Genomic DNA, 25,852 nt, shown 5'->3' on the forward strand with positions numbered 1-25,852 from the left:
TTTTTGCACTCAGGTCTAAGTCTCATGGCCCTCTATCAGAATCCAGAGTTTTGGGAAGATTGGAGAAACTGAATTTTTCGCCCAAAAAAAAAAAACGTAAGGGGTACCACTGTCGTTTTTTTTTTTCGGGCCGAATTTTTTTTTTTACATATCTCAGCTCAGGAAGGGGCTAGAGCCTCCATTTTTGCACTCAGGTCTAAGTCCCATGGCCCTCTATCAGAATCCAGAGTTTTGGGAAGATTGGAGAAACTTAATTTTTCACCCCAAAAAAAAAAAACGTAAGGGGTACCACTGTCGTTTTTTTTTTTCGGGCCGAATTTTTGAGTTTCGATATCTCAGCTCTGGAAGGGGCTAGAGCCTCCATTTTTGCACTCAGGTCTAAGTCTCATTGCCCTCTATCAGAATCCAGAGTTTTGGGAAGATTGGAGAAACTTAATTTTTCGCCCAAAAAAAAAAACGTAAGGGGTACCACTGTCGTTTTTTTTTTTCGGGCCGAATTTTTGAGTTTCCATATCTCAGCTCTGGAAGGGGCTAGAGTCTCCATTTTTGCACTCAGGTCTAAGTCTCATGGCCCTCTATCAGAATCCAGAGTTTTGGGAAGATTGGCGAAACTTAATTTTTCGCCCAAAAAAAAAAAAAACGTAAGGGGTACCACTGTCGTTTTTTTTTCGGGCCGAATTTTTGAGTTTCCATATCTCAGCTCTGGAAGGGGCTACAGCCTCCATTTTTGCACTCAGGTCTAAGTCTCATGGCCCTCTATCAGAATCCAGAGTTTTGGGAAGATTGGAGAAACTTAATTTTTCGCCCCAAAAAAAACCCGTAAGGGGTACCACTGTCGTTTTTTTTTTCGGGCCGAATTTTTGAGTTTCGATATCTCAGCTCTGGAAGGGGCTAGAGCCTCCATTTTTGCACTCAGGTCTAAGTCTCATGGCCCTCTATCAGAATCCAGAGTTTTGGGAAGATTGGAGAAACTTAATTTTTCGCCCCAAAAAAAAAACGTAAGGGGTACCACTGTCGTTTTTTTTCGGGCCGAATTTTTGAGTTTCGATATCTCAGCTCTGGAAGGGGCTAGAGCCTCCATTTTTGCACTCAGGTCCAAGTCTCATTGCCCTCTGTCAGAATCCAGAGTTTTGGGAAGATTGGAGAAACTTAATTTTTCGCCCAAAAAAAAAAACGTAAGGGGTACCACTGTCGTTTTTTTTTCGGGCCGAATTTTTGAGTTTCCATATCTCAGCTCTGGAAGGGGCTAGAGCCTCCATTTTTGCACTCAGGTCTAAGTCTCATGGCCCTCTATCAGAATCCAGAGTTTTGGGAAGATTGGAGCAACTTAATTTTTCGCCCCAAAAAAAAAAAACGTAAGGGTACCACTGTCGTTTTTTTTTTCGGGCCGAATTTTTGAGTTTCCGTATCTCAGCTCTGGAAGGGGCTAGAGCCTCCATTTTTGCACTCAGGTCTAAGTCTCATTGCCCTCTATCAGAATCCAGAGTTTTGGGAAGATTGGAGAAACTTAATTTTTCGCCCAAAAAAAAAAAACGTAAGGGGTACCACTGTCGTTTTTTTTTTTGGGCCGAATTTTTGAGTTTCCATATCACAGCTCTGGAAGGGGCTAGAGCCTCCATTTTTGCACTCAGGTCTAAGTCTCATGGCCCTCTATCAGATTCCAGAGTTTTGGGAAGATTGGAGAAACTTAACTTTTTGCCCAAAAAAAAAACGTAAGGGGTACCACTGTCGTTTTTTTTCGGGCCGAATTTTTGAGTTTCCATATCTCAGCTCTGGAAGGGGCTAGAGCCTCCATTTTTGTTTTGCACTCAGGTCTAAGTCTCATTGTCCTCTGTCAGAATCCAGAGTTTTGGGAAGATTGGAGAAACTTAATTTTTCGCCCAAAAAAAAAAAACGTAAGGGGTACCACTGTCGTTTTTTTTTTCGGGCCGAATTTTTTTTTACATATCTCAGCTCAGGAAGGGGCTAGAGCCTCCATTTTTGCACTCAGGTCTAAGTCTCATTGCCCTCTATCAGAATCCAGAGTTTTGGGAAGATTGGAGAAACTTAATTTTTCGCAACAAAAAAAAAACGTAAGGGGTACCACTGTCGTTTTTTTTTCAGGCCGAATTTTTGAGTTTCCATATCACAGCTCTGGAAGGGGCTAGAGCCTCCATTTTTGCACTCAGGTCTAAGTATCATGGCCCTCTATCAGATTCCAGAGTTTTGGGAAGATTGGAGAAACTTAATTTTTCGCCCAAAAAAAAAAAACATAAGTGGTACCACTGTCGTTTTTTTTCGGGCCGATTTTTGAGTTTCCATATCTCAGCTCTGGAAGGGGCTAGAGCCTCCATTTTTGCACTCAGGTCTAAGTCTCATTGCCCTCTGTCAGAATCCAGAGTTTTGGGAAGATTGGAGAAACTTAATTTTTCGCCCCCCAAAAAAAAACGTAAGGGGTACCACTGTCGTTTTTTTTCGGGCCGATTTTTGAGTTTCCATATCTCAGCTCTGGAAGGGGCTAGAGCCTCCATTTTTGCACTCAGGTCTAAGTCTCATGGCCCTCTATCAGAATCCAGAGTTTTGGGAAGATTGGAGAAACGTAAATTTTCGGCCAAAAAAAAAAAACGTAAGGGGTACCACTGTCGTTTTTTTTTCCGGGACGAATTTTGGAGTTTCGATATCTAGGCTCTGGAAGGGGCTAGAGCCTCCATTTTTGCACTCAGGTCTAAGTCTCATGGCCCTCTATCAGAATCCGGAGTTTTGGAAAGATTGGAGAAACTTAATTTTTTGCCCCAAAAAAAAACGTAAGGGGTACCACTGTCGTTTTTTTTTTCGGGCCGAATTTTTGAGTTTCGATATCTCAGCTCTGGAAGGGACTAGAGCCTCCATTTTTGCACTCAGGTCTAAGTCTCATGGCCCTCTATCAGAATCCAGAGTTTTGGGAAGATTGGAGAAACTTAATTTTTCGCCCAAAAAAAAAAAACGTAAGGGGTACCACTGTCGTTTTTTTTTTCGGGCCGAATTTTTGAGTTTCCATATCTCACCTCTGGAAAGGGCTAGAGCCTCCATTTTTGCACTCAGGTCTAAGTCTCATTGCCCTCTATCAGAATCCAGAGTTTTGGGAAGATTGGAGAAACTTAATTTTTCACCCCAAAAAAAAAAAAACGAAAGGGGTACGTACCACTGTCGTTTTTTTTTTCGGGCCGAATTTTTGAGTTTCCATATCTCAGCTCTGGAAGGGGCTAGAGCCTCCATTTTTGCACTCAGGTCTAAGTCTCATGGCCCTCTATCAGAATCCAGAGTTTTGTGAAGATTGGAGAAACTTAATTTTTCGCCCCAAAAAAAAACTGTAAGGGGTACCACTGTCGTTTTTTTTTCGGGCCGAATTTTTGAGTTTCGATATCTCAGCTCTGGAAGGGGCTAGAGCCTCCATTTTTGCACTCAGGTCTAAGTCTCATGGCCCTCTATCAGAATCCAGAGTTTTGGGAAGATTGGAGAAACTTAATTTTTCGCCCAAAAAAAAAAACGTAAGGGGTACCACTGTCGTTTTTTTCGGGCCGAATTTTTTAAAATTTCCATATCTCAGCTCTGGAAGGGGCTAGAGCCTCAATTTTTGCACTCAGGTCTAAGTCTCATGGCCCTCTATCAGAATCCAGAGTTTTGGGAAGATTGGAGAAACTTAATTTTTCGCCCAAAAAAAAAAACGTAAGGGGTACCACTGTCGTTTTTTTTTTCGGGCCGAATTTTTGAGTTTCCGTATCTCAGCTCTGGAAGGGGCTAGAGCCTCCATTTTTGCACTCAGGTCTAAGTCTCATTGCCCTCTATCAGAATCCAGAGTTTTGGGAAGATTGGAGAAACTTAATTTTTCGCAACAAAAAAAAAAACGTAAGGGGTACCACTGTCGTTTTTTTTTTTCGGGCCGAATTTTTGAGTTTCCATATCACAGCTCTGGAAGGGGCTAGAGCCTCCATTTTTGCACTCAGGTCTAAGTCTCATGGCCCTCTATCAGATTCCAGAGTTTTGGGAAGATTGGAGAAACTTAATTTTTCGCCCAAAAAAAAAACGTAAGGGGTACCACTGTCGTTTTTTTTTCGGGCCGAATTCTCAGCTCTGGAAGGGGCTAGAGCCTCCATTTTTGCACTCAGGTCTAAGTCTCATGGCCCTCTATCAGAATCCAGAGTTTTGGGAAGATTGGAGAAACTTAATTTTTCGCCCCAAAAAAAAAAAACGTAAGGGGTACCACTGTCGTTTTTTTTCGGGCCGATTTTTGAGTTTCCATATCTCAGCTCTGGAAGGGGCTAGAGCCTCCATTTTTGCACTCAGGTCTAAGTCTCATGGCCCTCTATCAGAATCCAGAGTTTTGGGAAGATTGGAGAAACTTAATTTTTCGGCCAAAAAAAAAAAAACGTAAGGGGTACCACTGTCGTTTTTTTTTTCGGGCCGAATTTTGGAGTTTCGATATCTCAGCTCTGGAAGGGGCTAGAGCCTCCATTTTTGCACTCAGGTCTAAGTCTCATTGCCCTCTATCAGAATCCAGAGTTTTGGGAAGATTGGAGAAATTTAATTTTTCGCCCAAAAAAAAAACGTAAGGGGTACCACTGTCGTTTTTTTTCGTGCCGAATTTTTGAGTTTCGATATCTCAGCTCTGGAAGGGGCTAGAGCCTCCATTTTTGCACTCAGGTCTAAGTCTCATGGCCCTCTATCAGAATCCAGAGTTTTGGGAAGATTGGAGAAACTTAATTTTTCGCCCAAAAAAAAAAACAAAACGTAAGGGGTACCACTGTCGGTTTTTTTTTTCGGGCCGAATTTTTGAGTTTCCATATCACAGCTCTGGAAGGGGCTAGAGCCTCCATTTTTGCACTCAGGTCTAAGTCTCATGGCCCTCTATCAGATTCCAGAGTTTTGGGAAGATTGGAGAAACTTAATTTTTCGCCCAAAAAAAAAAAAAAACGTAAGGGGTACCACTGTCGTTTTTTTTTTTTCGGGCCGAATTTTTGAGTTTCCATATCTCAGCTCTGGAAGGGGCTAGAGCCTCCATTTTTGCACTCAGGTCTAAGTCTCATTGCCCTCTGTCAGAATCCAGAGTTTTGGTAAGATTTGAGAAACTTAATTTTTCGCCCCAAAAAAAAAAACGTAAGGGGTACCACTGTCGTTTTTTTTCGGGCCGATTTTTGAGTTTCCATATCTCAGCTCTGGAAGGGGCTAGAGCCTCCATTTTTGCACTCAGGTCTAAGTCTCATGGCCCTCTATCAGAATCCAGAGTTTTTGGGAAGATTGGAGAAACTTAATTTTTTGCCCAAAAAAAAACAAAACGTAAGGGGTACCACTGTCGGGTTTTTTTCGGGCCGAATTTTTGAGTTTCGATATCTCAGCCCTGGAAGGGGCTAGGGCCTCCATTTTTGCACTCAGGTCTAAGTCTCATGGCCCTCTATCAGAATCCAGAGTTTTGGGAAGATTGGAGAAACTTAATTTTTCGCCCAAAAAAAAAAAACGTAAGGGGTACCACTGTCGTTTTTTTTTCGGGCCGAATTTTTGAGTTTCGATATCTCAGCTCTGGAAAGGGCTAGAGCCTCCATTTTTGCACTCAGGTCTAAGTCTCATTGCCCTCTATCAGAATCCAGAGTTTTGGGAAGATTGGAGAAACTTAATTTTTCGCCCAAAAAAAACAAAACGTAAGGGGTACCACTGTCGTTTTTTTTTCGGGCCGAATTTTTGAGTTTCCATATCTCAGCTCTGGAAGGGGCTAGAGTCTCCATTTTTTTCACTCAGGTCTAAGTCTCATGGCCCTCTATCAGAATCCAGAGTTTTGGGAAGATTGGAGAAACGTAATTTTTCGCCCAAAAAAAAAAAAACGTAAGGGGTACCACTGTTGTTGTTTTTTTCGGGCCGAATTTTTGAGTTTCCATGTCTCAGCTCTGGAAGGGGCTAGAGCCTCCATTTTTGCACTCAGGTCTAAGTCTCATGGCCCTCTATCAGAATCCAGAGTTTTGGGAAGATTGGAGAAACTTAATTTTTCGCCCAAAAAAAAAAACATAAGGGGTACCACTGTCGTTTTTTTTTCAGGCCGAATTTTTGAGTTTCCATATCTCAGCTCTGGAAGGGGCTAGAGCCTCCATTTTTGCACTCAGGTCTAAGTCTCATGGCCCTCTATCAGAATCCAGAGTTTTGGGAAGATTGGAAAAACTTAATTTTTCGCCCCCAAAAAAAAACGTAAGGGGTACCACTGTCGTTTTCTTTTTCGGGCCGAATTTTTGAGTTTCGATATCTCAGCTCTGGAAGGGGCTAGAGCCTCCATTTTTGCACTCAGGTCTAAGTCTCGTGGCCCTCTATCAGAATCCAGAGTTTTGGGAAGATTGGAGAAACTTAATTTTTCGCCCAAAAAAAAAAAACGTAAGGGGTACCACTGTCGTTTTTTTTTCGGGCCGAATTTTTGAGTTTCCATATCTCAGCTCTGGAAGGGGCTAGAGCCTCCATTTTTGCACTCAGGTCTAAGTCCCATTGCCCTCTATCAGAATCCAGAGTTTTGGGAAGATTGGAGAAACTTAATTTTTCGCCCAAAAAAAAAAACGTAAGGGGTACCACTGTGGGTTTTTTTTTTCGGGCCGAATTTTTGAGTTTCCATATCTCAGCTCTGGAAGGGAAACTTAAATTTGAAAAACTTAATTTTTGGAAACTTAATTTTTCGCCCGAAAACAAAAAAAAAACGAAAAGGGTATCACTGTCGTTTTTTTTTTTCGGGTCGAATTTTTGAGTTTCGATATCTCAGCTCTGGAAGGGTCTAGAGCCTCCATTTTTCCACTCAGGTTTAAGTCTCATGGCCCTCTATCAGAATCCAGAGTTTTGAGAAGATTGGAGAAACGTAATTTTTCGCCCGAAAAAAAACCCGAAAGGGTATCACTGTCATTTTTTTTTTTCGGTTCGAATTTTTGAGTGTCGATATCTCAGCTCTGGAAGGGTCTAGAGCAGGGGTGGCGAACCTGTTCAGCATGATGAGCCAAAAAAAATCCCTCATCTCTGCAAAGAGCCACACAACAGATGTGTCTAACAATAACATCAAAATGTATTACTTATTACAATTACTAATTACATATCACACAATAGTTTTCAAGGATTTAAATGTTTGTCAATGTTTGTCATAGTATCAGACAGCCTACCTAAAAGGTTACATGACTCAGTGGGACACCTGGCACTTGGTTTCCACAATCTTTGTTAAGTCTGGCTTGTATTCAGTTGTGGCTACTCGTAGTAATTCTTTCACATGCGTGTCAGTCAGGACAGAGCGATGCTTTGATTTCACCTGTTTCAGTGTTGAAAAAAGTGATTCACACATGTAAGTTGACCCAAACATTGACAATAGTTTGACTGCAGCCTGTTTGACATTGGGATATCTCTCATTCGGCACAATCTTCCAAAACTCCACGGTTCCTTCCCTCAGAACACTTTTAAGTCTGTCATCCTCAGAAAGTTCAATCATTTCAAGCTGAGTTGCTGCTTCATCTTCCACTAAAGGGGCTTTTAAACAGTCTGATTCAGCAGTGAATGGGTTGATAAGAAATGAAATTTGTGGTCTTTTTTGGCGTAGGCCGGAGAATCTGTCCTCAAAACTCTGTTCGAGATTTTCAAGCAGTGTTGCATACCGTGCAGTACTCCCGTTTACAACCTCTGCTGCTTGTCCACTTGCCTTCAACAAGGATGGAAAATGTGTTAACTGCCTCTTTTGTAGATGAGTCTTGAACAGCTTGAGTTTGTTGACAAATGTGAAAATACTCTGCACCAGGTCAGACACCATCTTTGACTTCCCTTGCAGATCCACATTGAGGCCATTCAGATAATGCAGCATGTCGACCAAAAAAGCCAAGTCCGAAATCCACTGGGGATCCTGTAGCTCAGGATAGTCCTTGTGTTTCTCTGCGAGGAACAGCTTCACTGGATTTAAAAGCTCAAAAAAACGAGAAAGCACATTACCTCTTGAAAGCCATCTCACAGCACAGTGAAGAAGCAGATCAGATGGAAGATCTTCATCAAGTTCAGCAATTAGATTTTTGAACTGCCTGTGATTGAGAGCATGTGTGCGTATAAAATTGACTATTTCCAGCACAGGTTTCATGATGTGATCAAAGTTCAACTTTTTAGACACCAAGTGCTCTTGGTGGATAATACAGTGAAATGTCCAAAATTCAGGAAACCGGTCATCAGCTTTACACAGCCCTACAAGGCCTTTCCCAGATCCCAACATGGCTGGTGCTCCGTCAGTGGATATTGCTGTTAGCTTTGATAACTGCAGATCTGCTTTCTCAACAACAGCCATCAGTGTCTCTTTTATGTCGATGCCACGGGTTCTGTCTTTAAGTGGCACAATGTCAAGCAGCTCTTCCTTAATTGTGCAGTCCTCTGACACAAATCGTACAAATATCGCCAACTGTGGCTTATCTTGAACATCGCAAGACTCATCCAAAGCAATGCTGAAATACCGGCACTTCTGCAGATCTGAATATAAATGTCTCTCAACTGAGTCGTTAATGTCCGATATTCTCTCTTCAACTGTGTGCCGTGACAGCTGAAGGTCCTTTACTGAACGTTTCAAATTTTCATTTTCAGGACAAAGAATAGCAACAACATCACTAAGGCACTTTTTAAGAAATTCCCCTTCACGATATGGTTTTTTTGCACGAGCAATGTTCCATGCCAGTTGATATGACGCTAATGTCACTGTCTCTGAATGCTTGGTAAATTTCCGAAAAAGCTGACTTTGCTTCTCTGTCTGACGTTTCAAAGTGTTTACCTTGTGCTTGCGAAGTTCACTGCCTTTGGGAAAATCCCGGGCGACCGTAGAATGGAGTGATGTGAAATGGCGCTCAAGATTTGAAGCCTTAAAGTCCCCGTGAACCGGAAGTTGCAAACGATTTTTCTCCAGTGCTGTGACGTATTTCCAAGTGAAACGGAATATTGAACAGAGGGCAGGGTTTTACTCTAGCGCTCCTCCTCTCCATCTCTCGCTCATAGCAAACTAACGGTTTGAGGGGAGTGGTTAAGCGTTTCCCCACCCAAACTGTGAAACCTACGTCATCAGAAAAAGAAACCGTTCCAGACCGGAAGTAACTTTTCAGATTTTGATTAAAGATTACTAAGGTAAAACATTTTTTTAATATATATTCACTTGCACGGATTAATTGTTCAACACAAGACTAGTAATATGTGCTAGCAAAGTAAATAGGTTCAATTTTGATTTCACGGGGACTTTAAAATGAGACAACGACGTCTGGCATATCAAGCAGAATGGTTTTCCATTTCGTTCAACAAAAAAATATAAATCCTCCCATTCAGATAAAAATGTTCTGTGCTCATCTTCATATTTGCGCTTAGCTGTATGCTTCTTTGATTCTGCCATGATAATTCATACTAACGTACTTCACGTTAACCTGACAGCGGCAGCTCCTGTCAGTCAACAATAGGCTAGCCACGTTAAATTACGCGAGAGTTGAGGTTCTGTTAAAAATATTTAAGGAAAAAATATTAATAATATATTATTTTAAAAAGTACAATTACATTCAGAAAATACATTTCAAGTCATTCCTATTTATTTTTAAATAAAATTAAGAAATTCTAAAAAAGCTGAATGAAAAGTGATTGAACCGACTGAACGTGACTGAACCGAGCCGCAAAAAAGCAGTTAAAGAGCCGCACTCAGGTTTAAGTCTCATGGCCCTCTATCAGAATCCTGAGTTTTGAGAAGATTGGAGAAACTTAATTTTTCGGTTCGAATTTTTGAGTTCGATATCTCAGCTCTGGAAGGGTCTAAAGCCTCCATTTTTGCACTCAGGTTTAAGTCTCATGGCTCTCTATCAGAATCCAGAGTTTTGAGAAGATTGGAGAAACTTAATTTTTCGTCCGAAAAAAACAAAACGAAAGGGCTATCACTGTCGTTTTTTTTTTTCGGGTCTAATTTTTGAGTTTCGATATCTCAGCTCTGAAAGGGTCTAGAGCCTCCATTTTTGCACTCAGGTTTAAGTCTCATGGCCCTCTATCAGAATCCAGAGTTTTGAGAAGATTGGAGAAACTTAATTTTTCGCCCGAAAAAGAAAAAAGAAAGGGGTACCACTGTCGTTTTTTTTTTTCGGGTCGAATTTTTGAGTTTCGACATCTCAGCTCTGGAAGGGTCTAGACTCTCCATATTTGCACTCAGGTTTAATGGTGCGTTCTATTATACCCAACGAACCGACTCGGACCTCGGATTTGACGTCACGTCCACGTTTCAAGCGTTCTATTATGTTTTGCTTGTCCGAGCCAGAGAAAGCTGTTGTAATGGTAGCACTGGCCGAGTACCAGGCACTTACATTAAAATAAACATATTATGACTACACCTCATCAAAACGCAGCCATTTGAACTTGAAAATGTTCACTTTATTTAAAGTTTTTCATGTTAATCTTCTGTTAGCAACGCTAGCAACGTTAGTTATTGCACTCACAACAACTGATTCCCATACCTACAGGGGACGCAGTAATACGAGTGATTATAATCGTCATTTAAAATACCAAATCGGTTCAAAAACAATGAATACAAGTCATTCTTACAAGTCACAGGGCGCAGCCATTTTGAATTCCGAAACGGAATTCTTGCTCGGTGTCCTCACGGTCAGGGCCGGCGCTAGCCATTTGGGTGCCCTAAGCACAAATGCTTGGTGGTGCCCCCTTAACACCCCCCCCCCACCCACCCCCACCACCCACTCACCCAAGGAATAACAACCATTCAGAATTTCTTAGTTAGGTTCTCTTTACTTCCAAAATAACTGCTGCAAATAAATACATTTACATTAACAATGGCACCAAATATGAAAAGTAATAAATAATAAAAAGGTTAAAATTATAAATACCAAAAACCACCACAATTACTAAAAACACATTTTTGGAACTGGCTACAACTGCTGGTTGATGGTTCTTCCTCCTGGCCTTGAGTTGCTCCTTGCATGTATTTTAGCATTGACCCTGCATTCAGAAATACAAGACAAAATATTCACGGATTGTACTAAATCAATAACCATCGTATACAAAAATATTGCACACATTAGTCTTTTATATAATATAGGCCTATGTGTCACTGGAACATTTAAAATTCAAAACTCTATTCTACCTTTAAAAGAGGTCTGATGAGGCACAGTATAATAATTCTGTACATAATTTGTAGGGCTGAAAAGATGAATCGCGATTAATCGCATCCAAAATAAAAGTTTGTGTCTACATTAATGATATAGGCCTATGTGTGTGTACTGTGTATAATTATTTTGTATATGTATTTAAGAAATATTTGTTATTTATATATAAAATATTTTAATTTATATATATATATATAATATAAATTATCTATTAATATATACAGTATATACATGCAAATATTTCTTAAATATATACATGTGTGTATATTATATATACAAAATAATTATACACAGTACTCATGTAGAAACTTTTATTTTGGATGTGATTACGCTTTTCCCAGCCCTAATAATTTGACAACTCCATATGAAAATATACAAACAGTGAGATTGTGTTTTTTTTTTTAATTGCAGTTTCACCAATAGATGTCGCCCTTGGGCCTTTGACCGCATTATCCGATAGAACAACAACGAAAAAACATATCTAAGCGATCTTCCTTTTCTTCTCAAACAAACTAACTGCATCTTAAACAGCCCAAGTAAAAAAAAACCCCAGGGAGAAACCCCCGGACCCCCGTTAAAATAAAAAATTCTACATGCAGGGCAAAGCCCTGGATCATTTGCACAACTAGCGACGCCCCTCTGGACATGCATACACGAAGCAAGGGTGCCTACAAAACTAACACTTTTATTTAAAACATTGTCTTACCTGCAAACAAGTATCATCCCACTGTCTCTTCTTTTTCCTTTTTTCCGCCCCCGACTCTTTAGAGACCATGTCTGATGTCGATCAGGTGTCTGCCAAATTTGACACTGATTGAGGAACAGACCACTGCGAGGTGGGGAAGGGGGGGCACCAGAGGGAGAGTGGCACAGGAGATTCACCCTTTTCTCCACTAATTTGGTCTAGGCCTATATTACTTTTGTATTGCTTTTGTATATTAACATGCTTTAGACATATTGTATTTGTTATTTATACTAGTAGCCTATTGTGATGATTTTTCACCACCCAGATTTTTTGGTGCCCCCCCAAGCACTTGGTGCCCTACGCGCAGTGCGTGATGTGCGTGTGCGGAGCGCCGGCCCTGCTCACGGTTGTCCGACGTCCGAGAAGAGAAATCCGAGGAAAGGGGGCGTGTTGGTAGGCAACGTCTGTCGTCCGTTTCGGATCTCCGAGACGGATGAATAATAGAACGCACCATAAGTCTCATGGCCCTCTATCAGAATCCAGAGTTTTGAGAAGATTAGAGAAACTTGATTTTTCGCCCGAAAAAACAAAACAAAACGAAAGGGGTACCACTGTCGGTTTTTTTTTTTTTGGGTCGAATTTTTGAGTTTCGATATCTCAGCTCTGGAAGGGTCTAGAGCCTCCATTTTTGCACTCAGGTTTAAGTCTCATGGCCCTCTATCATAATCCAGAGTTTTGAGAAGATTGGAGAAACTTAATTTTTCGCCCGAAAAAAAAAAGGAAAGGGATACCACTGTCGTTTTTTTTTTTCGGGTCGAATTTTTGAGTTTCCATATCTCAGCTCTGGAAGGGTCTAGACTCTCCATATTTGCACTCAGGTTTAAGTCTCATGGCCCTCTATCAGAATCCAGAGTTTTGAGAAGATTGGAGAAACTTAATTTTTCGCCCGCCAAAAAAAAAAACAAAAACGAAAGGGGTACCACTGTCGTTTTTTTTTTTTCGGGTCGAATTTTTGAGTTTCGATATCTCAGCTCTGGAAGGGGCTAGAGCCTCCATTTTTGCACTCAGGTTTAAGTCTCATTGCCCTCTATCAGAATCCAGAGCTTTGAGAAGATTGGAGAAACTTAATTTTTCGCCCGAAAAAAAAACAAAACAAACGGGGTACCACTGTCGTTTTTTTTTTTTTCGGGTCGAATTTTTGAGTTTCGATATCTCAGCTCTGGAAGGGTCTAGAGCCTCCATTTTTGCACTCAGGTTTAAGTCTCATGGTCCTCTATCATAATCCAGAGTTTTGAGAAGATTGGAGAAACTTAATTTTTCGCCCGAAAACAAAAAAAACGAAAGGGGTACCACTGTCGTTTTTTTTTTTTCGGGTCGAATTTTTGAGTTTCGATATCTCAGCTCTGGAAGGGTCTAGAGCCTCCATTTTTGCACTCAGGTTTAAGTCTCATGGCCCTCTTTCAGAGTCCTGAGTTTTGAGAAGATTGGAGAAAAATTTATCAAGTACTGTTGAGAGGTAAGACTAATTACACATCATTATTATTCATTAGAATAGAATAGAATAGAATAGAATAGAATAGAATAGAATAGAATAGAATAGAGATTGCAATTGGTGTTTTCGATTTTGTCCTGTGTGTTTGTTTGTTTGTGTGTGTGTGTGTGTGTGTGTGTGTGTGTGTGTGTGTGTGTGTGTGTGTGTCTGTGTGTGTCTGTCTGTGTTCTTGTATGGTTTTGAGGACGCCAATATGTGTAATGATATTATTTACAACATAGGCTAATCATGGTTCACAAGGGCACATACTAAATGTTTTTTAAAGGTGCAATGTGTAATAATTTTGAGTGTCTATTAACAGAAATAATATGACATCGATAACTGTGGTTATTTCCGTCAAAGTTGCTCTTCTATCAGCTTGAATCAGTCAGCCCATTCTCCTCTGACCTCTAGCATCAACAAGGCATTTTTGTCCACAGGACTGCCGCATACTGGATGTTTTTCCTTTCTCAAACCATTCTTTGTAAACCCTAGAAATGGTTGTGCGTGAAAGTCCCAGTAACTGAGCAGATTGTGAAATACTCAGACCAGCCCTTCTGGCACCAACAACCACGCAACGCTCAAAATTGCTTAAATCACCTTTCTTTCCCATTCTGACATTCAGTTTGTAGTTCAGGAGATTGTCTTGACCAGGACCACACCCATAAATGCATTGAATCAACTGCCACATGATTGGTTGATTAGATAATTGCAATAATTAGAAATTTAACAGGTGTTCCTTCAGCCCATTCTCACCCCCAAGGCATCACCTAACTGATGCTACCCACGTCATCTAACTGACGCTTTTCCTTTAGTGTCAGTTAGATGGATCGCATAATGTAACTGGCGCTAAAGGGCGCCTAAATCATCAAATATTGAAGCATGGTCAAAGGTGACGCCTTGGGGTGAGAATGCGTTGGTTCCTAATAATCCTTTAGGTGAGTGTATAAGACCCTTGATCCTCACCTGACTATGGCTTTGTAAACTTATCCATGATGTGGTTTATAATGGTCTGTGGTACAGAAACAGTGACAATGTTACACACTCTGGCTATTCTTTTCTGTCTCAGACGACGGTATAGCCCCTTTCACACGGAGATTCCGGAAAATACATGGATAATGTGACCCGGGATTTGTCCTGGGATTGTATGATTTAGGTTCATTCACAGTGCCAGTGATTTACCGGGATCTGTGAGTGCGTTCACACACAACCCTTAAAGATCCAGGAATGACACATGACGTCAGGATGAGACGTGTAACGTACGCATCAAAAACATGAACACGTGCATACCATTCCACAAAGCTGGTGAACAATTTCAGCTTCAGCGCGGATAGTGATGAGCTCCTGGTCTCTGCTTCGTTCCAGTTAGCAGACATTTGTTCGTCCTGTCTTTGTTGATGTCGAACACAAACTTTCTTCTAAGAGCAACAGAGTCGCACGATGGCACGAGCGTCATCACTATGACACACCCCTTACGGCATTAGTCCTGGCTTTTGTTCACACAGTGCGTGTTCCGGGACTGATTCCGACAATGTTACTTGGTCCCCAACCCGGCATCGATGCCGGTATCAATCCCGGGTCATGTTTGCGTTCACACAGAAGGTGTTCTGGCAATTTCCTGTCAATTTTCCTGGGATCAACGCGCTGTGTGAAAGGGTCTTTAGTTCGTCCCATTTTAGCCACAAGCTAGTAGCTTCTTTGAAAGGGAGAGCTGAGCAGTGGGCTGAGCCCTTAGTGCAACTCGCAACCGAACCGCGAGATGCCGCTAAAAATCACACACTGCACCTTTAAAAAAATGGCAAAAGTTTTCCATGATGGTTGGTTTAGGAATAAGAGATACAATTTACAATGTGTACAGTATAAGAACTATTGTGCCCATGAAGAGTCCTCATAAACCATATTTGTGTGTGTGTGTGTTTGTGTGTGTGTATTTTGTCCTTTTTCCTCTTAAAGTTCTACACATTTGCGTTTTTACGTAGCAATGTTCAGAATGTTCACTGTCAACATGTTTGTTATTTATATGTGACTATTTTCTTAAAACAAACGAAAAACACATCCCTCCTTCTGATCACTGATCACTACGGAACAAACTGGCGAGACCTGATCTGTAACTCTCCTAGAAGCAGAAGTTATATTTATAGGTAGGAAACCTTGAAGCTGTTAATTGTGTGTCCATGAAGCACACAACTCAAATTCATACTATTGTCTTTTTAAGAATTCAAATGGGTCTTTCTTTACAACTGCCTTTTTTTCCCAATTGATTTGCATAGGCTATCCTTATTACATCATCATGCTTGGGGAAACCGTGAGGTAAATATTAGGGCTGGGCGGTATATATTACCGCTGTAGAAAATGTACACCATAATAAACGGACAGCTGGAGGCGGATAATAAGTTACAAACCAGCACAGATTTGGCTGCATAATAAGGAGCCTAAATTATTATTATTAATATTATTAAATGTCATCCTGTTTTGTTGTTGGGTGCAAGAATCAATGAAAAATGAATATGCTGTATCTGGAATTTGTATTTCTAGAAAATATTCACATCATTATAATTGTACTGTAACGTCACGCTTTACATTGTCATCTTCTCGGCGCTGGCTAGGCAAAACTGCGTATCGTACACATAAGTCTTGCATGTGACCATTCATCACATAGTTATAGGCATCTAAAGATTTATATGCCGTCAGTTTCTCTTTACAGTACACTCGGTTCCTCTATCGAATAGGTGTAGAAGTCAGGCCACTCAGCCGGAGGTATAGCTTTAATCCTGTCAGACCGTCCATCCATTGACAGCATGTAGCCTACAGCACGGGTCAGCCAATCTGTATTGCTAATATCCTACAAAATTAAACGTAACTCATTTATTATGAATAGAATAGATCAATAAAAAATATTCAAATATTAGAAACTGATTTTGGTCACTCTGCCCACCCCTATGATCCTCTAACTTCCTCATCAGCACCCAAGGGTCCGTATCCATCCATGAATGCAGTTCCTGAAAGGACCCCTGCGCCGGATGGATGAATTTCAAATGAAGGGATGTTGTTTTTTATTCCTTTCTTTCTTTTTCTTATTATAGTCCAGGCAAAGTAGCCCATTTTGGAGCCAAAAATAGAACTAATTGTAAAAGATTTTTTTTCAGCATAGATCATTTCAATGAGGTGTCCAGAACAACATACTAAAAGTCCTAAGAAATCCAAGTTAAGGAAATATGTTTAATTCGCATCAATCCGAGATGTGTGCCAGTAAGGCCAGACAACAATACACCCCAATGGGGCTATTTTTTTTTCCTTTACTCCTACCACAATAAAACTTTACACAATGAAAGTCTACAAGAAAAGTAAAACATTTTGTTTTAGAAGTTTCTTTGAAAATGAATTTGAATATGCAAATGAGCAATTTACTAATCGAATATGCCCAAAATACACTCTAATGGGCTTTTTTTTCCCTTTACTCCTATAAAACTCACAATTAAACCTCACAGAACAATGACAGTGAAAGTATACATGAAAAGTAACCTTTTTGTTTTACAAGTTATCTTGTAAAACAAAAATGTATGTAGTTAGCAGAGTCGGACAATATCAGAGTACATTTACTTGAGTACAGTACTTAAGTACAATTTTGAGGGATCTGTACTTTACTTGAGGATCATTTTTGGGGAGTACTCTTGACTTTACTCAAGTACAATTGAGAGGGAAATATTGTACTGTTTACTCCACTACATTTCTATCCATAACCGTGAGCACCCATTACTCCTTCTAATCTCGGAAACCCTCAATTTGTTGTTTCCCTCTCAAACGTGATTGGATTGTGCAAGCGCCTAGCCTGGGTTTCCCCATGCTGTCTTGCCACAGCACGATTTTATTCACGCTGCTAGGCAGCCTGGACACCATGAACCAAATTTTCGCCTGAGCTAGGGAACCAATCACAGAACGGGGAGGGAGCGGCAAGATGATGACGATGTCTATGCAACACCGAAGCAGTTTGTGTATCTCTATGGATAGGCAGTGGACTGCGAAGTTACCTTTTGACACAGTCTTTGTGTATACATACATACTGTAAAACTTAAAAATAATAGTCCGGGCTTTTATTTTCCCAAATCATCGAACTGCACCGGCTTGTATTTGAGACAGGCGTCTATATGAAACCGGCCTTCATAATTTAGTGTCGAGATGTTGTTCATTGAGTATATAATCTCTAAAAATATCCAAATGCTCCACCTGAAACTGCGGTCTTCTAACCTTTTACTATCGTGTCAACTGATTTGATTATGCGCGAGGGAGACAGAGCAAGACGGCGCTCGTGTTGTTTGAAGACGTAAGAGTGCGCGCGTGTGTCCGGTGCGCTCTCTCTGCTCCTTATGTGCCCTATCAAGTGCAGCAGTTTCTATTCTACATCACTCACCGATCAAAATAGGCTTTGGCGGGACAAAAATTTGCTTTGGCAGACGCCAAAAAGCGGACGATCTGACAGTTTTAGAAGATTAACAACCCGAAACTAAATAACAGACCTGGCCTCTATTTGAGACTGGCTTTTATTTACCCAAACCTGCAGCCACACCAGGCGTGTAAAAGAGACAGACTATTTGGGACTCGCTATTATTTGAAGTTTTACTTTAAATCTCCTAAATCTCTGACCCATCGTCTTTTTCCTTATCTAATTTTCTGCCGTTCTACATACGTCATCTGGTATCATTGACCCGATTGGCTATGAGCTACGTACAGACGCATTTGATAGACATTCGTAGCACCCAATAATACGGCTCCGGGCATTCATAAACCACCCCTCAAACACGAGAAAATGAACATGTGGTTTCTAGACAATGTTTCATTCTCAATGAGACGTGGTCTGATATCAGTAATCACCTTCAGCTTTCCGCCAAAGTCAACTCCATGGTCAGATTTAGATAAGAGACCAAACCAGGAAACAATGGATGGAGACGCAGCCGGCCCATCCCGGGAATGTGCGGACCCGTGGCCCCACCTATATTCTGAATAGTGACTAAAAAGTGACCCCAAACTCATCTCCAGTGGAACCTCAAACTCTCCCTCTAACGTCAACATCTGCAAAGTTCCATAGTCTTCGGGTCTTTTAACAAATGATGGTGTGGAAAGGGGGAAGTGAACGTATGGACCCAAAAGACGGGGGGTGGCATGTTTTGGATGGGGGAGTTTTGCCAATAATGACTGATCAGCCTGCGGCACCACCAGAAATACTAGATGTAGTCCACTGTAGTTGGAAGAAAGACTGTGGCACAAAGAGAAGAACATGCAAAAAACATGGACTCCCTTGCACTGCCATTTGCAGAGAATGTCGTGGTACTAACTGTGCACAAACTCACAGTTGCCTTATCTATCAGATGAATATGACCCAGAGGGGAAGAACTAAGCAAAGAACAAACCGGGAACTGATTTGGGGATGCCAGAACCAAGAGCCACAGAGAAGGGGTCGAGGATAAAATAAAATAAGAGAAAACATAAAGTAAAAAACACCCAACTCTCCCCTGAGGCTTGTGTCCCTCTGTGACCCTGAAGACTATACCGGCGGGGGTTATACCCCAGGCAGGTACTACCAAGCCAGGCAGTTTTCAGGTTAGAGGCCAGTCTAAAAGCAGCATTGCCATCACCCATTGGCAGTAGGATGATTGGATGAAGATTGGGCCGATTTAATACAATACAATACAATACAATACAATGCAATTTTATTTGTAAAGCACATTTAAAACAACCGAGGTTTGCCAAAGTGCTGAACACGGAAATAATTTCAGACAAAAATTAAAAACACATGACAAAAGCACAAGACACAATTAAACAAGTGACAAGACAAAACAAAACAAAAAGCAGATTTACTCTCAGTCTGGTTTAAAAGCCAATGAATAAAGATGAGTTTTAAGTCGTGATTTAAAAGTCTCAACACTGGGGGCTACCCTAACACAGATAGGCAAAGCATTCCACAGCCTAGGGGCCACGACTGAGATTTGTCATACATATGAAGGGTGTTTCTGCCTATGCAAATTATGACATATTCAATAAGTGTAGAGCTCGTGTGCATATTCAAATTAATTTCAAAAGAAACTTGTGATACAAAAAAAAGTTACTTTTCCTGTATACTTTTTCTTTGTAAAGTTTTATTGTGGTAGGAATAAAGGAAAAAAATCAAGCCTATTTGGGTGTATTTTGGGCATATTCGATTAGTGTATAGCTCATTTGCATAATAAAAATTAATTTTCAATTTCAAAGAAACTTCTAATACAAAATGTTTTACTTTTGTTGTAGAATTTCATTGTGTAAAATTTTATTGTAGTAGGAGTAAAGGACAAAATTAAGCCTATTTGGGTGTATTTTGGGTATATTCGATTAGTGTATAGCTCATTTGCATAATAAAATTCATTTTCAAAGAAACTTGTAATACAAAATGTGTTACTTTTCATGGATACTTTTATTGTATAAAGTTTTATTTTTATAGGAGTAAAGGAAAAAAAATAGCCCCATTGGGGTGTATTGTTGTCTGGCCTTACTGGCACACATCTCGGATTGATGCAAATTAAACATATTTCCTCAACTAGGATTTCTTAGGACTTTAAGTGTGTTGTTCTGGACACCTCATAGAAATGATCTATGCTGAAAAAAAAAATATTTTACAATTAGTCTGTCGTAAAACGCTACTTTGCCTGGACTATTATGCTTATTTCTATAAAAGAAATTTCTGTTTTATTTTTATTTTCAAGATAGTGTGTGTGTGTGTGTGTGTGTGAGAGTGAGAGAGAGAGAGAGAGAGAGAGAGAGAGAGAGAGAGAGAGAGAGAGAGAGAGAGAGAGAGAGAGAAAGAGAATGACAGTGTGTGTGTGTGTGTGGTTCAAAGTGAGTTGGAGAGAAATGTAACCGGTGGCTTGCGACACCAGTTATATTAATACTTGTCTGCGTTGTGTAGATAAAGGCACTGGACCACAGGCGGCGGTTTAACTGGTTTACTCTCTGATACACAAAACACATAAAATCTATCTAAAAATCTATAAAATAATCATACATTATTCTGGCATTAATTATAGTCCATAGTCCACAAACAATATTTAATTTAAAGCCGAAACAAATTTATTTATTTAAAGCAAAACTAAAACCAGCAATGGGCATGTATCTGGCTAAGTGTTGTATTTGTTTATATTATTATTATTATTATTAATATGTGCTTTTTAATATTTTTATTTATTAACTTATTTATTTAGCCTGTATCACCACTTATAGGGAATGGCTTTGAGTATCATTTGCTGGAAATATGAACTGAATTTAGAAATGCTTTTGAAATGAAAAACTTTGCATTTAATAAACAAAATAATATTTTTTAATGATTATGGCGTTTGGAGTGGTAAAATGTTTCCCTGTTCCCTGAATCAAGGGCTTAATTTTAGGAAAACACATAACGTGTAATTCATGCTCATATTCTGGGCTCATCTGCTTTTATGTACATAGTATGGTTTATTAATAAGATGTGTACAGAATTTGATCTTTTAATATCACTGCCTCATTAAGTCACGTTAATGGTTTTTCACATTAAAGGTGCCATGTGTACAAATTGAGGTTAAAATATCCAAAAAAATGAGCTACAGACATCAAAGGAATGAGAACAAATAAGGTTGATGATGTCATTTAAAAAAATGACAAGTTATTGTGCTGCCGAGATATTAACCTGAATTAGAGTGCTAAATGACTAGCCCCGGCCCGGCAGGTGTCATAATACCAGTTTCGGCCATGGGAGGCGGTATGCGGGCGGGCAACATAACCACCAGCCAAACTGCAATACACAAGTAACTCGCACGGCTTGTGTGTGTACTTGAACCTGATGTCAATCGTGTGATGTCAATCAGATGTCAATCTGATATGATTTTTTTTACATATCAGCCCACTACTACATTTCAGTTCAGGGAAGAGTTCAAAAAATGATTGGTGGATATTATGCATGAGGAATACATTTTGCTAAGTTGTAGCATATTGTATCTTTCAACAGGGTTAGTGTGCTTTTACCATTAGCTAGAAGAGATGATCGGTTCACGTGCGCTAGGGATCTGTTGTGTAACATTTACAAGCGCCAAAACGGTATTTATTGTTTGAATTGCGTAATAAAATTGACAGAATCTGAGAGCTGAGATTTTTTTACATATCAGAACCTGCTCCGTCTAGTCTGTCGGTCTCCGTGTCCTTTTCTGTGTGTGACAATATTGATGTGTGGCGTGAGAGCGTGTGAAAAGTATCAATTGCATGTCTCACGGTGAATTCGTGAGAGTTGGCAGCTCTGAATGGCGCTAGCTTGGTCAACATCAGCGGATGCTGTCTGTCAAATTAATTCACAATAAAAATATAACATGCACAAAACGAATACTGTAAAACTTCAAAAAAATAGCCCAGGCTTTTATTTCCCCATATCGTTGAAATGCACTGGTTTGTATTTGAGACAGGCGTCTATGAGACCACCTTTATAATTTAGTGTTGAGATGTTGTTCATTGAGTCTCTAATCTCTAAAAATGTCCAAATGCTCCACGTGAAACTGCGGTCTTCCAGCCTTTTACTATCGTGTCAATTGATTTGATTAATATGCGCGAGGGAGACAGAGCAAGACAGCACTCGCCCGTGTTGTTTGAAGACGTGAGAGTGCGGGCGCACGGCCGCGGCTTAACTCAATTTCTGGAGGTATACTGCCCCCATCTGGTATGGAATATGGAGTATGATTTGATTTTTTTTTTTCAGATGGCACCTTTAAGCGTTAGAATGTCCTGCTACTGTTTGCTTCAGCTTTCCCAACGTAGAAGCATGATAAAGGCACGATAAGCTATAAATATTTTATATAAATAAAAGCTGGATATGGCATATTCTGTACATGACTAAACATGTCCTTATTAGGCCTAGAAAATCTATATTTGTAATGACACAACATCTCGTTATTGCAAGAAAATATAACATCTTGTTATTACAACATAATTGAGTGGGGAAAAAATAATATGTATGTGGTAGCAATCTGCCAATGTAGTTTCGTAAAAAAAAATATATTTGTTTGTACGCGCAAGTGTTTCACATATCTGAGTCTAATGTGTTTTGCAAGTGTTTCAATGTGTATCTCAAGTTTTCGATTTGTATGGCAAGTGTTTCAATGTGTATCGCAAGTTTTCAATGTTTATCACAAGTTTTTGATGTGTTTCGTCTCATACGGCCTCCCATACCGGTCCCATTTCTTTTATTGCACGAAGAAGAGATTGCACGGTCTGCTGGACGGTGGGAAGAGATTGCTGGCGCTTGGGCGCTGCCATTGTCAACTTGTCAAGAAAGACTGGCTCCGCGAGCCGAATCTCCCTGACACGTGACCACACCAAGTAAAGTAACTCATGTTATTCTCCGTGACCACACCAAATAACCGCTTTGCCTCTGCGCCCATCGGAGAATAACATGAGTTATGTAAAAGGAAATTTTCTTTTTAATGTATCTTTTTAAACACATATATCTGCTTGTGTGGTTTATAAAACATGTGTCCTTTCAGGGGGGTATTCCAGAAAGCAGGTTATGTGACTTACCCGGATAAGTTTTGAAGTAAGTAAGCGGATAACCTCTGCTTTCGGTTCCAAAAACGGAGGTAACTTTCGGGTTATGTATAAGTAACCAGCAACTGACTCTCTGAGGATATGTTGCAGGGTTAGTTTGTTTCAGAGGTGACGGACCACAAAAGACATTTGTATTTATTGCTTTAGATTTCATTCAACAACAAATGACGGATTAATGTTCACATACTGTTTCCCACCTTAAGCTGGTGCTCCAGTAATTCAATTTCAAGTCTGGCCTTTTAGGTTCAGCCTTTTCTCCTCCATTTGAAGCTTTATAAGATCCATCTCCATGTCACTTTTTCTTATTTGCTTTTGAAGGTGGACCTTATACAGCAATTTGGCAGGCAACTAGAAAGACAATTATTAAACAGAAACATGACTGAATAATTAATGACTGAATAACATAATTAATAATTAAACATGACTGGAAAAAGTCTGTAATACAAACACAGACCAATGATTTAAATGAGGAAGGAGAACTGCAGAACATTTCTTACACTGCTAAGATTCTGTGTGGAGGTATGGACCCTCAGCTGTATTAAAATTTTCTGTAAAATGACAAATGACAATTTATTTATTCTCTTATGTAAAAAAGGGACATTGTATTCATCATACCTCTATGGGCCTCCCCACATTTTGTGTTACATCCTACAGTGAAAATAAGGAAGGATGCTTGGTCTAGCTAGCAAACAGAAACCTACAGACAATAATCTCTTACAACTGTGACAGAGTGTGGTGTTTGCGGAGGATCCAATACAATGTGGCCATCAGAAAATGCGAGAAAATTAAACCAATAAGACAATCATGCATATTCAATACTCACTGTATGTTCTTAAAAAAGAAGGACATTAGGAACATCTAAGAGTACTAGTAATACGATTACAGTATACAGCATATGCAATCAAAGCAGCATGCAAACTGCACAAGTGAATCAATGACTACAATGTCTTCAAAATGCCTTTTTAAAACGGCGGCAGTGTTGATGATTGTCTTTATTAAAATACTGACAAAAACAGTGAAAACACCAATAATTCATAAGCATTAATATGGTTCACTTACATTTTACTAAGCCACTGAGTCTGACGAATTGGCCCCTGGAATCGCATCGCCCACAGGTCGCCCTTTAGGGACAGTGCCAGCTCCTCAGCTGGGGTGAGGAGAGATGGAGGTTGTCCCCCACCTGTTTCACGGGCCTCAGCCTTCTTTCTATTGGCTACAAAGAAAACTAAATTACAGATACTAAATTGCATGGCATCAGTAACATGGCTCCAGAAGGATTACACCTTATAAGAACCTAACATATAACTAGCCAATTATGTGCATTACTGTAATATTAAGAAATGAATGGAGACCAACAAGTAAATAGGCTACTTGTCTTTTTTTACATGCCCCAAATAATTTTTGCCTAATGACAGGGAAAAATAGCCCATTTTATAATTTATTTTAATAATTTATAAATCTCACGCATTTAGTCTGTCCGTTATTTTTTGCCAAGCCTCTCTTTCTTTTGCTGATGCAGCAGTAGCCTATTGTTTTTTTATATAGTTACAACGGGCTTGTAGTCTTCATAAGCAAACATTAAAACCTCCAACTCAGTTTCACCGAAGTATGTAGCTCGTTTTTTTGTGTCCCTTGGTTTCCATGATGACTCCTGAAATCTGCCAAATCTGCGATTGAAAATGTGTACTGGCCGTGTGCGCGCATTAACTCCGGGTTACCAATAAGAGGTTGATTAAATTAACTCCTCACAGGTGTTTTGGAATCGACATACCCAGAGTAAGCAAGTTTGGGGTTAGTTGCACCACAACGGAAATGGAATTTCCGGTTTGTCTATGGTAGGCTGGAACACTTCCGGTCACTGTCCGTCAATGGCACTCGCTTACTTAACCGACCGTTCAGCGTAGTGTAAAAGAAAAACACGAGTCTTTTCGGTATTAAAACAGCAGGTGTTGTACCGAATTCCGACTCGCGGACAAATCGCACGCTCCTTCGCGTGCGCGCGCCTCTCATTACCTAATACACGCTGAAGCGAGTTGAATGCACTTGATTTGCACCCACATCCTGCATGAAAGCTTTGTCTACATTAGAACGGAACAAAATTTTAAGAAAAATTCCAGCTGGGATTGCTTATGGAAATACATTGTTTTGTGTTCAGGTGCCCTTTTTTGAAGAAAACTTGCTGCAATATTACAAAAATGCATGCATAATAATTTGTTTATAATATCTTCATGAAAAAGGTTATTATTATTTTAATGACATTGTTGTGCAATGGGAGATAATACAATATTTTACTATATGAACCACATCGTGTTTAACACACAAAAGTTACGTTCAATTAAATTATTTGAAATTAACAGTAATGTTTTGACAGCCTGGTAGCTTTATTATGGTAGCTTTACCCGTGGAAGTCTGAATCGATCTCCCATGCGTTTTTGTTTGTTTGCATTTTTTATCCACAGTTCACTGTCTGTCAATTTTTGTTAGTGTAGACAAAGCTTTCATGCAGGATGTGGGTGCTTGCTGTGGGAAAAAAAATCAGTGTAGACAAAGCTTTCATGCAGGATGTGGGTGCTTGCTGTGAGAAAAAAATCAATCGATAAACGCATATGGCAAATCAAGTGCATTCAACTCGCTTCAGCGTGTATTAGGTAATGAGAGGCGCGCGCACGCGAAGGAGCGTGCGATTTGTCCGCGAGTCGGAATTCGGTAGCCTACAACACCTGCTGTTTTAATACCGAAAAGACTCGTGTTTTTCTTAATACGCTGAACGGTCGGTTAAGTAAGCGAGTGCCATTGACGGACAGTGAAAGGAAGTGGTCCAGCCTACCATAGACAAACCGGAAATTCCATTTCCGTTGTGGTGCAACTAGCGAGAGCATGCTCAAGGCATGTGTTATTAAGGGGAACTGAAACTGGGGG

The 25,852-nt window shown here is 40.1% G+C and overlaps 1 protein-coding gene and 2 long non-coding RNA genes across 3 annotated transcripts; all 3 read right to left on the reverse strand.

Moving 5' to 3' along the window:
• Window positions 1–7,150: 7,150 nt before the first annotated feature.
• On the reverse strand, window positions 7,151–8,287 carry LOC148973712 (general transcription factor II-I repeat domain-containing protein 2A-like). The gene has a single exon (XM_089119168.1). It carries the CDS (start codon window positions 8,285–8,287, stop codon window positions 7,151–7,153), a length of 1,137 nt encoding a protein of 378 aa, XP_088975294.1.
• Window positions 8,288–10,895: 2,608 nt separating this feature from the next.
• LOC148973713 (uncharacterized) lies at window positions 10,896–12,209 on the reverse strand. Its single transcript, XR_016146423.1, has 2 exons — window positions 11,836–12,209; window positions 10,896–10,962 (listed from the first exon to the last, which is right to left on the reverse strand). It is a non-coding gene; the product is annotated as an uncharacterized LOC148973713 (long non-coding RNA).
• A 3,698-nt stretch (window positions 12,210–15,907) lies between these two features.
• On the reverse strand, window positions 15,908–20,339 carry LOC148973714 (uncharacterized). Its single transcript, XR_016146424.1, has 3 exons — window positions 20,263–20,339; window positions 16,281–16,356; window positions 15,908–16,187 (listed from the first exon to the last, which is right to left on the reverse strand). It is a non-coding gene; the product is annotated as an uncharacterized LOC148973714 (long non-coding RNA).
• Between the last annotated feature and the right edge of the window lie 5,513 nt (window positions 20,340–25,852).

The sequence above is a fragment of the Pimephales promelas genome, chromosome 14 (assembly GCF_988280905.1).
Source record: "Pimephales promelas chromosome 14, fPimPro1.hap1.1, whole genome shotgun sequence".
NCBI lineage: Eukaryota > Metazoa > Chordata > Actinopteri > Cypriniformes > Leuciscidae > Pimephales > Pimephales promelas.

What these genes read in the sequence shown, in the direction of transcription:
- LOC148973712 (XM_089119168.1), bottom strand. Translation starts at nt 8,287, where the DNA reads ATGGCTGTTGTTGAGAAAGCAGATCTGCAGTTATCAAAGCTAACAGCA.